Below are 13,795 nucleotides of genomic sequence, written 5' to 3'. Positions count from 1 at the left end.
GTACCTGTAAATACATATACCTCTACCATCCAATAAGGCAGTGTTTCTCAAGCTTGACAACTTTAAGATTTCAACTCTCAGAATTCCCCTCTCTGGCGAATTCTGGGTGTTGAAGTCCACACACCTTAAAGTTGTCAAGGTTGAGAAACTGCAGTTGGGGAAGATGCGCCTGACAGTGCTGAATGACATAACTGGAATAAGTTACGGGTTGGGAGGCACAGGAACTTTTCTCTTTGTTTTTATGTTTCTATTTGTTACTGTTTAAATGTAGGACTATCTACTCAGAATTAGCATAGAGTCCATTCTTTTCTTATGCCCACTTTTGTCTCAGGAGAAGACAAGAATCGTGGTGGAGAAACCCGGAAGTCAACCAAATAGTTCTTACAATTAGTAGCTCTCTAGCGCTATGCGTCAGTCGGAAACGGGAAGCTCGAGAAGGGGGGTAGCAAAAACAAACAGCTGAGGAGAGTTGACAACAAGATGGCGGCGGCGCGGCGGAGCCGTTTTGGGTTTCTCGTCGTGCTGGTCGCTCTCGGCTCTGAGGCGGCTTGGGCTGACCTGGAGCCCGCTCCGAATACCCTTTCCGAGGCTTTTGAGCCGGCGTTGGGAAATACGGTTCTGTGTCAGCGGACGTGCCAGAGCACTTACCCGCTCCACACGTACCCCAAGGTAATAAAGGGAAAGGCGGCGGTGGCGGCTTCGCCTCTAGATCAGCCGCCGCGCAAATGGCTTGCGGGACGCCTCCTCCTCTCGGGGAGCTGGTTATTCGGCCGTTGCCGGAAAGAGGAGTCGAGAGTTGTGGTACCACTGTATACACACACGCACTATACACACACGCACTATACACATACACACATCATTATGTGTATGTTATATATATATACGTGATACAGATACATACGCACGCGCACACAGATACTCGCTCACACACACTCTCTCCCCCTCTGTGGAGGATAATAAAAATTCCGGGGGAGAGGTTTACAAATGGAAAAGGACGCCATGCAGACAATAGGCTAAAATTTCGTCAGTGAAGCAGGTTGATTATACCGTATAGAAGCCTCATCTGGATCTTCCCCAGAGCAAGACAGAGGCTCCTTCTGGCTCCTCGCCTGCTGCTGTGGTGCGGAGCAGGGCTTGGGTTGTCCATGAACTCATTTAGAAAATGTATGGCCTGCTTTTCTGAACAGTGATTCTCAATGGTCTCAGGCTAAGTGCTGGTGCTTTCCAGATAAACGGTTGAGTAGAGCTTTCTAATCTCAGCCAGTGTAATTGCCAACTCTGATAATAGTTGTAAACACGTCTGGAGTGTGCCATGTTCAGAAAGACTGGGTTACAGGTGAAATTCATACACGCACATGCGCTTTTCTCCTTTGCTTTGTTGGCATGGAACAGATGACAATCAGTTGAACCTATTTTTTTGTAAAAAAGGAAGGAGTAAATTTCTTCTTCCACATTGTTCCTTTTTTGAGGGATAGGTGTGGCCAGACTGATCTGCCCAGAATGGACTTCCAGTTTCTGGTTTATATTAATTCCTCCAATAATCATAAGGCAATGAATCAGGTTCTCTGCTGTCTCCCTAGTCTCTGATGGTAAGGATAGTATTGAGTGCTATTTGCATATTCATGGCATCTTATTATCCATTTACTTTTGCAGCAGTTTTATGTATATATTAAATAGTGATGGGAATATGAAACTGGAACACAGAGTCAAGTTGCCACCTGTCTAACAATCTTAATATTTATACATTTTGTATGTAATTTTTTGTTTATAAATCAGTGTGTCAAAGCATGGCATATACAGAATCCTGCAGTATGGGATGGAAAGAATTTCAGACAATCATAAGCCTTTGCTGTGCATGCTGAGACACTGGCATATGGCTAAATTAAGTTTGAGTTTAGTATTTCAAGACTGATTGTATTCTCTTTCAGGCCTCAGAAGATTCTGTAGCTAATGTAAATTTAATTCACACTGATTGATGTGCTGCTTGAAAATATATTCCTGATTTTAAAATGTGTTCATATTTCATAATTGTGGCCCACTATAGCAATGCTGTGCTCAGTCCCCCCATAGTTGCTTTTAAAGTATTGAGCACATAATTGATAGCAGTCCACACATAATTGCTTTTAGAGAATGAATCCAGCAGTTATAACTCTACCAAAATGGAACTAGAAGTCAATTTATGAATACTGTAGTTAAAAGAAAGTTATGTCTTGTAAGATACCTTCTGTGTGTGCAGTGTGCGGAATCAATTCTTTGTATAGATTTTCTTCAATTATTCGTTTAGGTGTAAGGATTTTTAAGGCATATATAACTTTATTTTGAAAACTAATGTTACTATTCTCAACCATGTTAAAGGAGGGAGGGGCTATTTTTATAGCCAGGTACCACATCTTAAATTATTGTAATTTGGCCAGCCAAGGACTACAAAAGATGAAGTGGGAGTGGGATGAATTTTAGTGTGTTTATTTATTGCACTTGCATCTTTTATCAAGCCAGTCAGAGGTTTAACAAATCAATAAAATTTTCTCTTTTAAAAATAATGAAATATTATACCATTGTTATAAAGTAGTTTGCTGCAGAATATTGAAATTGTGACATTGTGCCTATAGGCCCATGAAAGAGTTTGGGCTCCATTTAATCCAAGAGCCAACATTTGCCAGTCCTTGCTAACCCATCATCTGTTAAATCTGAATTCTCAAAACCTGGGCTTTCTGTTGAAAATGATATAATGAAACAATAGACTGAAATATTATAAAAGTTAAACTGTCTAGCATATTCTTTATATTTTATGTTATATACTGAAAAAATGTAATAATAAGATTATCAAAATAGTTATGGTGACTTATTTGATATTTAATTACCAGGAAGAAGAGCTCTATGCATGTCAAAGAGGTTGCAGATTATTCTCAATTTGTCAGTTTGTGGATGATGGAATTGACTTGAATCGGACCAAGATGGAATGTGATTCTGGTAATATAAAGTAGTGTCTTTTTCAAGTTATAATAAAGGTTTTTCCCAGTGTTTAAAGGACTGTAGAAACATTTTGGTAACCTGATAAGTTGCAAAGAGAATGTCACAATGATTTAGGGAGTTACCTAGTCACAAAGGACAGGTAAACCCTTCATGAAAACTAAGTACAAAACAGAGTGTAAATTTGAGCCCTAAGTACCAAAGATTAGCCCCATAAACCACAGCAAAGTATTATTTCACAGAAAGAAAACTGGTCAGACTTAGAAACACCCATCCCAGTCAACAGACAAACATAGCTACCCCATTTTCAAACAAAACAGGCAACACACACCCTAGGCAAAGCATCTCCTATTGTAGCTGATGCACTTCCAAAGCTCTACCAAGCCCTTCCCAGCTTACCAGTTAGTGATTGGAGCCACTAACCTCCCTCTGCTTTAAAAAGCTGTTTGGCTTGCTGTTAAAGCTTCGTTTACCCCATACTTCTCCTTTCTAAAGAATCTTCAAGGTCTAGAGATATTCTGGAAAAAGGAAAGGAAAAGGATGTAATGCCTGAAGGCCAGTGCTTTGCTTTTCAACTGCAGGAAGTTAATTTTTAAAAACTGGGTGGGAAGATGACCTTAGAAGGCATCTAGGAAGAGCTTGGATTGTTAATATATTGTTAATATATTGCCTCACCAAGCTCTTCATATAGAAATAATAATATATTTATTGGTTAACTTCAAGAAAATCCAGAGTCTGCTACTGAATATCAAGTTATCAAAGTAGTTTTATAAGGTTCAAAGAGGTAAAAGTTATCTCAAAGGCTATGGGTTTTTAACTGCGTATCTCCTTTTCGTTAAAAAAAATCTCTAATGGTTGATTAGGCTTAAGACATAAACATGGTGATGTTTTGCTTGCTTTCTGCTTTGATGAGGCGGTTCTTGAAACTTGTGCACTATAGTTTGGTGCTTTATTCAGCTGTAAATCCTACTGACTGGAGTAGTATTCCCTTCCAAATCAGTATGTGTAGGAATAGACCGTTAACTGCTGTGTTTGATACACATTTACAGGAAGACACTATTTTTCCCCTATAGTTTGTTTACATGCTTTTTCTGATTACATACTTTGCCCGTTTCCTTCTATAATTACAAAATGGAGTGTATGGTAAGTAGCATCCCAAGAAATTTCAAAACTGAAAGGATCTACAGTGTACAAACCAAGGACCTACAGAAAGCTATACCATTATTTCCCCTGGTCTCTTTTTAATAGATGTCATTTAGTTAGATTTTTTTCAGCTCTTGAATTTTACAAGACTTCGATTTCGATTTGCCTTTGTTTTTTAAACACTGGCACATTCTATTGATATGTGTGTCAAGAAGTAGACTCCAAAAATTATAGCATTAAATAGTGTTTTTATGTTCATCTGTGTTTCATGGCTGCTATGGAATGTGCAATCCTTAAAACTGAGAGAATTGATATTATTTTGCAGCATGTACTGAGGCATATACCTCTCAGTCTGATGAACAATATGCTTGCCATCTTGGATGCCAGAATCAGTTACCGTATGCTGAATTGAGACGTGAACAAGTAAGTAATCTTAACCGTTAAATCAGAAGCAGTGGAAGTTCACTGCTTGTATTCCTATTCTGCAGCTGATTTACATGCAAGTGTGAAGAGCAGGTTTTTTTTTTAAATCAACTGTTTATTTGCAGCTCATGTCTTTAATGCCAAAAATTCATCGGCTCTTCCCACTTACCCTTGTACGATCATTCTGGAGTGATATGATGGAAACTGCACACAGCTTTATTACCTCCACTTGGACTTTCTATCTTCAAGCTGATGATGGCAAAATATTGATATTCCAGGTACCTGCTAACTTGTTGTGCCACTAGAACGTAAAGGGGTTTGTGCAGAGGTGCTTCTAATTATTCAGTTGTAAATTAAACATTTGCCTATTTTTGATAGTGTTCCAGTCTTAAGATCATTAGGTTTGTACTTTAAAATGCTTGCAAACTGTAACGCAGAATGTATGTGTCTGCTTAAACTAGTATTATTAACTCCTTTGTATGATGATTTTAGGTTTGTACACATCCATTACTCTAATTTGAAGGTTTTATTATAATTCCAGTCAAAGCCAGATGTTCAGTATGTACAAAGTCCTGATGAGGAAAACCAAGATTTGAAAGCATCATCACTTACCAAAACATCTTGTAAGTTATGTGAAAGAACTTTGGGGAATGTAACAGAAGTAATCATAGATTGTAAAAAAGATGTTTCTGTGTATTTATGAAAAAGTGCGGGGGGGGTTTAGCCTAATAATAAGGATTTCTTGTCACTTTTTAATTGGTTTTCTGTACTGATAAGAAAATATAGAGTTGAATATCAGGTAAGATTCAATTCCAAATAATGATTATAAGAAACTCAATGGTTGCGAAAAAGTGAAAACTCACTATGTCTATGGCATGAATGAGTTCTGCCTCTCCAGAGTTGTACTGGTAATTTACAAAGGCCTTCATGCAAGGATGTTTACACTTCCTCAGGAAGAATTCCTTAGTGTAGACATACTGGTTAAACTTCAGGCTGTCACCAGTATGACTTCAGAACAACTTCTAAGTTTCAGTTTATATTACAGCAGCTGAAGCATATTTTTTAAAATGAACTGCTATTGTTGTCTTAGTGGCTGAACCCCAGCAAGATGTAGCATGTTCATAAAAATGTAAATATGCACATCTTTTTAGCTGCTATTTTCTTCCAGGATTTCTTATAGAGAAAGACAAACCAACTTTTTAGTTTTATCATAGTAAAAAAACTGCTTACACTGTTTAGCAGAGGGATTTTCTGCTGAAGAAATAAAGTTGGATGGATGGTAACACAGTAATATTTATAATTTGAAAAACATGCATAGAATCAGGCAGCTGAGTGTGCATATACACTTGTCATCTTTTTTGTCTTTTTGAAAAAGAATAAAGATACAAAATGTCTGAAAAAAATTGTAACAAGTTTTAAAAAACAACAAAAGCACAACTTAAATATAACTTAGGAAAAAAGGATATGTCTGGATCTTATCTTGAAATTTGTCATTCCAAAAGATAAATATTTTTTATAAAGTGAACTGAACTCTATTGATTCTAACAAAATAATGTGAGAAGCAAAGGTAATTCTCATATTTTCCTGTACTAATCCATCGATTTCAGTGCTTCTGCTTTCCAATATTGGGGTGTGTGTGTGTGTGTGTCTGTGTCTGTGTGTTTTAGCCACTGTCAGACTAATGTAATGTTCCACAATTTATTTACCTCTGCATCCTGTATCTATTTTGCTGCACTCTTTTGACAGTTCACAAAATATAGGTAACATCTAAAATATCCACAATACATCATGCATAACAAGTACTACAAAAAATCACTGAGAATAAAAAAATCATAACAAATAATCATTTTAGCTAATTATATTCAGTCATACTAACTCTACAAACACATTGATGGATTTGTTTCAAGCTGCAAATGCTCTATGAAAATGTTTCAGGTAGCACAAAATATATTCTTCGGTATTTGATACCCCCTCTTTTGTTTAATTTTATATATTTCATTCCAGAATAATATAATACATATGACTGAAAAACGTAAAGATTTGTCTTGTATATCTATGATTTTATGGTTAAAAGCTCAACACAGTTGTACTATGATTTTTTTCAGTAGACTTACAGTCAGGAGGTCCACGGGCACATAAAGGATCTTTTGATGAGGATGAAACTGAGAGTTTCTTCAAATGTATTTCACTGTATGTATTTTTGGTATATGGAGTAATAGAGAAGCAATGTATTTAATTACCTGCATTTTATTAGTTGCAGCTGACTAATTAACATAATCATGTTCTGTCTTCTGTTGAATGATTCTTGACAAGACTTTCAGCAAATTAACAGCTGATTATTTATGCTGCACCCAGTTGTTCTGTAAAAGTAGAAAGCTGCACCATAAAGCTTCACCCTTCCCTTCTGACACTCTTCTTTCATTACTGAATACTGCTTTCATATCCAAACTATTCTGTACTATAGTTCTCTAAGTGATACCAAATTGAAGTAAAGCTGTTGACTTGCATATAATGTTGCTGGTTAAATGGAATATTAGAGATGGTAGAGTGACTTATATTGACAAGAAAACATTTTGTTGGTTTACTTTGGATAATTATGGGTACTAGCTATGGAGCAAAACATGGTTTGACATCCTAGTTTGTCTCAAACATTCCTACTTCGGATGAAATAGAAATCTATGTTTAACTAAAGATTTCTGAAATTGTTTCAGTCACAATGAGGAGGAAAGGCATAGTGCATGTAGGGACAGATTGGACCATTGATGGATAAGATCTGAGTGTATTTTTGCAGTCACAATTATTTTTTTTCATTTTTTTCCAACAAGAGGTGAGGCAGGGAAACAATGGCATTACTGGCAGGCCTTTGAATTTTTTATCTCCCCTACTTTTATTCTTTGGAGTTTGCCAGGTTGGAAAATAGGTGTGTCAAACCTATTCTATTGGTTTTTGTTTAATGAACAATTAATCCATTTAGTTGTTTTGCTATATGTGGGCTGTGTGTTATCCATTCCTAACTTAAAACAGAGGCTATTTGAGAGTCTTAAATTCCCAAATATAGCAATTCTCTTTCTGGAACCAGATGCAGATTGTTGGGTTTAATTGTGTAGGAGCAAATTTATTTTCACACAGGGAAATAATGTATGGAAAATATATTTCAATAAGTCTCCAATTGTCTTTAGGAATATTCTTTTTTCTTGCCTTCTAGAAATTCTGGTTGGATATTAACAACCACTCTTCTCCTCTCTATACTGGTGTTGCTTTGGATTTGTTGTGCAACTGTTACTACTGCTGTTGAACAGTATGTTCCATCTGAGGTAACTTATCACATTACCTTTATGTTATATGATGACTTTCATTCGGGTTCTTTCTGATAGAGATATGTGATCAGATAAACCTCTTGTTAGGGTTTGTAAATAACCCAAAATTGTTTCTAAACAAAATTGTTTATTCCTGTCATAAAATAAGTATGCAATTTTAATATCTATTTGGGCTGTAAGAAACATTAGGAGAGGTGCTTCATCTAGTACCGCTCTGAATCCACTGTTGAAAGCACCATGATCTCTCAGAGGCATATCATGGTCATTTCAAGGCCTCCATATATCCCGGCACACGTTTGTGTCCACAGATAATAAACAGTTCTGCCATGAAAGCTGCAATTAAATGGCCCATTTAAAATACATTTTGTTTTCTTTTTCTAGAAGCTGAGTATCTATGGAGACTTGGAGTATATGAATGAACAAAAATTGAATCAATATCCAGCCTCTGCTCTCATGATAGTAAAATGTAAAGCTGATGAACAGGAAGCAGGACCTCTGCCTACAAAAGTTAACTTAACTCAATCAGCAATATAAAATGGAAAAAAAAACAGATTTATTAATCTAATTCTTAGACTTAATTCTGGTGGCTTTTTTAAAATTGAAGAGGCTTTGAGGGAGGGTGGTAAGTGCTCAGATTCAACCAAAGTTGCAGAATCAAAGAAGGAATGGAATTCAGCCTCTTTCAGCAGTGAAGCAAATCACATTGGGTACAAGGAGTTTGTAGTGCATTTACATTTGTCTACATTTCTTGGGTTACTAAAAGTCATAAGTATTTGTCTATGCATTGACATTTGTATATTATGAACATATGTCAGAAAATATATTTGGAATCTGTTTCAAAAAGTGTAATAATTTTTTTGGTAGTCAGAGGCACTTTAAGTTACCTTAGCTGTGGATAAATTAAATGACTTGTAGCATAGCTTGCAAGCTCTTTAATATTTCAAATAGCTCTTTTTCCACAATTAAAACTTTTTGTTTAACCTTATGCCTGTTTCCTCTCTGAAATATTGTGGGTCAGAAATAAACTTTAATAAAATCTCTCTATATATTAGGGTGTCACTTTTGCATTGCATTCCATATACAATTAGATAGCATTCTGTGCATGAAAGTTCTCCTTCACGTTTGTCATCTCAGGTTGATGGTACCATTTTTCAAAAAATTTTACTAAAAAGAATATGGCTTGAAATCTTCCTGTACTATTTGACTTCATCTGTGCAATACTTACCATGAACTTAATGGACACATAAGTGGAAAACATGATTTCATGTTATGAGAATGGGTTTTCGTATAGCTCTCTCAAAATTTCTTCCCAAAGGTTGGTTTGATCCTAATGTAACCAAGTATAAAATCATATATGCTTCAAAATATACCTCAATGAGAAAATTAGTTTGACCTAGTTGTGTTAAATTAATCTGTTTTAAGCTACAGTGAGATATTTGAGTCCTTCATAACTATAGAGATCTATAAGACTACAAAGTATGTCTGTTGTAAACGTAGTTCTCAATACAGATCCTCTCAGGCAGCGTGTAGACATTCCCAATCTACATATTCACAAGGAAAAAACGCTCACATACACATAGGGGATTATTCTGGTCCTGCCCTCTTTGTTGGGGGAAAAAAAACATTTTGAGTCATTTTAAAATCTGGCAGAACTCCATAAGCTGTGGACTGAGGCAAGGCAAAAGGGTTCCAAGTGACTTCCCAGAGCTGCTGATTACAGTGTGGATGTGCCTGGAACCCAGGGGATGTCCACCTAATTGAGACAGGAAAAATCTATCTCATGAGAATTCTGGTTCTGAATAAATTTAGCCAAGAATCTGCAGTAAGTTAATGTCTTTTACTGTGTGGCGATAAGTCTGTCTTTATTTCTCTGTATAAATTATAGAATCAGGTATTTAAAGCTCAGTCCTTATCTGTTCTTCAGTCTGGACATCAGGATAATTTTAGTGTGATTTGTATTGATTTCTTGAAACTTCTCAGGTCTCTTGTTTACGAAGTTTCTGGTTGGGAGAACAAACCATCCTGTGGTCTAGTTAGAGCATAACATTTGGCTTTTGTATCTTCTCTTCAACTGAGTTACAAGCTGTATCACTGTGCTCTGAATAGCTCCTTTATTTAGCTCCTTACTATTGAATGTTTGCCTTAAAGATTTTAAAGTTTTTAAAAGATTATATTTTCTTTTTCTTTAATAAACTTTGATTTTATTTATTTATTGTGAGAATGGTCTGTTTCCCAAAGACGAAGGAAGGGGTGGATCCTCTAGCCAAATGCTTATAAGCTACATGGCCAGGGGGTTGCGTAATAGAAATTATTTCATTCCCCTACCCCACACCCCCATTTTTCCCTTTTAATCACAGAAACATAGCACAGGTGGTGACAGACCTATGTCTCTAGCACCACCATGGTTGGAGGGAAGATACTAGAAGATAAATGGTGTCATTGGGAAGTACCAAGCCACAATCCACAAGGTAGGAAGATGGAACCAGGATGTAAAGTCTAGAAGGATTTTGGGAGAGGCAGACTTCTGGCTTTCCACCCTATAGCTTAGCTATGTTGTTATTCTATATGCTTTATTTAGATCCTCTGCAAAATTAGTCCCCGTTTGCTCTTATTTTAAGTAAATTTGAGGTTAAATTTAAATATAGGAAGTTCTTTATGCAATTTATTAAAAGCAAAACATACGGGTTACTCAGTATTGAAATAAATGATTTTTTATGTGATTTTATGTGGTTTAGCGAAATCACATAAAACTCCCAATTATTATGACAATGGGCTGTATAGCAATCTATAGCATATAGATTGAACTCCATATGATCTCATTATATTAGCGTATGCACACTACCACACCTCATGAAAATACCCCGTTGCAAATACCTTGTTAGAAGTGAGATACTTCTACCCGTCCCAAACAGCTAAATCCATGCTGTTCAAAAAGTATCTTCTTTAATTTTTTAACATTCTCAATTAATGCCATTAAAATCACAATACCATTAATGTCACAAATTTAAAAACTAACTTGGTGATTTCTTAATATGTCATGTTCTTTTTTGCACCTAACTGGGAAACTGGTTAAAGAGAAAAATCCAATTTAAAAATTGCAGCTATGAACTACTTCAGTAATTGTAAGAGAATTCTAGGTTTAGCTAATTAAGAACAAAAAGCCACAGGTGAGCACTCAATGATTGGAAGAGTATGCTCAACGATGTTCATGCTAATCAATGTAGCTTTCTAAAGGGGCTTTGTTTCACAATGGCTGTCTTTACATATAAGGAAATAATTTAAAAGTTAAGATGTTGGTTTATTTCCTGAGCCTTGAAAGTAACATTGTTCTAACCTATAATTACTTCCTCTATTTTGTTCTTGCCTATAGCATATACTATAAATATTTGTGAAGTTTACTTATGTGTCCATCAGTGGCTGAGCCATTATTGGTAATTTTTTTGAAGACTGAAAGGCATAACAGACCATAGGATTTTTTTGCTTTGTGCTTACTTCCATTTTCCTAGACATGATGGGGATTAAGTCATACCTAAAAGAAGAAAAGAGTCGTTCTCTTTTCTTCTTCTGTTTCTCTTAGTAACCAGGTAACACAACTCCAGGTATGTGTCTGGTGGCTTGGTCTCCTAATAAACACACCACATAATAAAAGCTAGTTCCTCTTTCTGTCTTTAGTAGCAGCACTGTTTTAACACTGATGATTGAATGGTCAGAACGATTTCCCCTTTCTTGTCAGTATAATCCTGCTCAGCTTCAAGAAGGAAAATGAACAGAACTTACCCGCAGGTAATCAGCCATATCTTTAGAATAATTATATGAAAAGTCTGCTTTAACCATTATTGGATTAAAACAACAATTTTTGTTTTCTATAAATGAACTACAGACAAGGCACAAATGCTGGAATGTCATGTGCAGTTACTTTGGTAGCAGGAAATTGAATTAAATATAAGAAGAATTGAATATTTCTGATAGCTACATGATTCTCCAAATATTTCACAATGTGATATGATATAGTTAATTTTTTAATTTATTTCAGTTATTTTGCTTGTATCTTGCCTTTTCTGTGAGAGGTCAAGGTAGTGTACTTAGAGGTTTTCCCCAATATTATCCAACAACAATACCCTGTAATGGCTCCAGTGTGTCCCAGTGCACTTCATGGTTGAGCAGGGACTTGAACGTCAGGCCTCCTGGTCCAAATCTATTACCTTAACTGGTGTAGCTACTAAAGTAGTTACTTGCTTTGAAGATTTTGGCTCAATATTTATTTTATTTTTATCAATTATAGAATGTTGATACCGCTTCACTGGGGTCAGAAAAATCACATCTTACTGATAAGAAAGGTAAAAAGTTCTAAATACTTACTCAGTGACAAAGTACTAGATGCTTAATATATATGCTGAAGAGACTTTTTGAGAAAGTAGAAAATACACAGACTCAGGCACACAAATACACACACCTAATGTTGCCACCTGGAATCTTTACAGTTTTGAATTAGAAGGTTGTTAATACTGTATAATTATGTTAGAAACAGAAAATGCTACCCGTTAAAAAATGACTTTCCTTAGGTTACAACTAGAAAATGTATATTGTGAAAGTTGGAACAGAGAAGAAGTATCGTTGCCTAGATTCATACTAAATATTAATTAATTTAATAAAATGCTGTATATTTTAGCTGTAACCATTACTGTATTTTCCAGGATACTAGAATAGCGAAGTGAGAGGGAGGGAGGGAAGGAAGGAAGGAAATGTGGCTATACAAATGGAAAACGGGATTGCATTTTTTAAATTATTCAGCTTCTTTTATTTCTTCCTGTGCATGTGTTCCCAGTCCTGCTAGCTGGGGATTCTGCAAGTGGTGGTCCAAAACAACTGGAGATATCAAATTGTGCAAGGTTGTTCTAGCATTCTAAAAACTTGGAGTAAAAGACTTCGTAGAATTTCAAGATAGACTCTTAGTTATGTCATAAAAGGATAACAGTTGAAATTTTATTTATTATTTTATCTAAAGCATTTATATGGCCATCCAACTCAGACAAGATGACCCTGGATAACATACAAAAGAAAAAAAAAACCAAAACACACAAATACAAAAACAGCACATATAATTAAAAGCTAATAAACCAAAAGAAAAAAAAAGGCAATCGGCAGAAGTATACTATAATTCCTCAACATGGGGACTCTACTCATCCTAGTCCAAAGGTCCAGGGAAAGAACCAGGTCTTACCCACCTTCTTAAAGGCCTGCAGGGTGTACATCCATCCGTATGTACTGTAATTCTAATAGAAAGAAACATATGCACTTGGGAAGGAAACAAAAAGGTAAATGACATGATTTTCCTCTGAGATAGTATCAGTGGAAGGATCTGATATCATTCATCAGTATCGGATGACGGTGGAAATGTTGAGAAATGGTATTTATTCTCCATAAGCTACTTAAAGGTCAGGAGGGGAGAACCCAAAATGTGATAAAATATATTTCTCTTGGGCTTGGAATCCTGTTTATTTCCTCAGTTTTCTTGTATGTTCACTGAACAAGAGGCATGATTTGGAACACACACTGTACCTGCAGAAGATCCAGATTCAGTCTTCAATTTGTCCATATGGGAAGGAACATTACAAATAGGTTTCAAAAAACCTCTTCCAAACAACCTGAGGAATACTGCCTGAATAAGGAACCCTAAATTTCTAAAATAAATGGTCTGAAGGCAAATGTATTTATTTCTTAAATGTTACCATATAATTTGATGAAGATCACTTTGGAGTTCCTGCTAGACAAAATGGTCCTTGCAAAACACCAGCTGTTCTGTGGTATTAAGGCAACAGGAAGCCCCATTAGATCAGTGTTTCTCAATCTCAGCAAAATTAAGATGTGTGGACTTCAATACCCAGAATTTCCCAGCCAGCATGAAGTCCATACATTTTAAAGTTGCTGAGTGTGATGGAGCT

General features: G+C 35.9%; 2 protein-coding genes across 2 annotated transcripts in view; one reads left to right on the top strand and one right to left on the bottom strand.

Moving 5' to 3' along the window:
• Positions 1-13,795, bottom strand: part of DIO1 (iodothyronine deiodinase 1) — a 141,907-nt gene that overhangs the window by 91,506 nt on the left and 36,606 nt on the right. The window lies entirely within an intron of this gene.
• TMEM59 (transmembrane protein 59) lies at positions 439-8,908 on the top strand. Its single transcript, XM_063297985.1, has 8 exons — positions 439-669; positions 2,865-2,970; positions 4,439-4,536; positions 4,662-4,814; positions 5,078-5,159; positions 6,642-6,726; positions 7,742-7,850; positions 8,235-8,908. The coding sequence occupies exons 1-8, from the start codon at positions 481-483 to the stop codon at positions 8,385-8,387; spliced, it is 975 nt and encodes a 324-aa protein (XP_063154055.1). The 5' UTR covers positions 439-480; the 3' UTR covers positions 8,388-8,908.

Source organism: Candoia aspera, chromosome 3 (assembly GCF_035149785.1).
Source record: "Candoia aspera isolate rCanAsp1 chromosome 3, rCanAsp1.hap2, whole genome shotgun sequence".
In the NCBI taxonomy this organism is placed as follows: domain Eukaryota; kingdom Metazoa; phylum Chordata; class Lepidosauria; order Squamata; family Boidae; genus Candoia; species Candoia aspera.
Note: the sequence above shows the minus strand (reverse complement) of the source record. Positions and strands in the feature narration are given on the sequence as shown.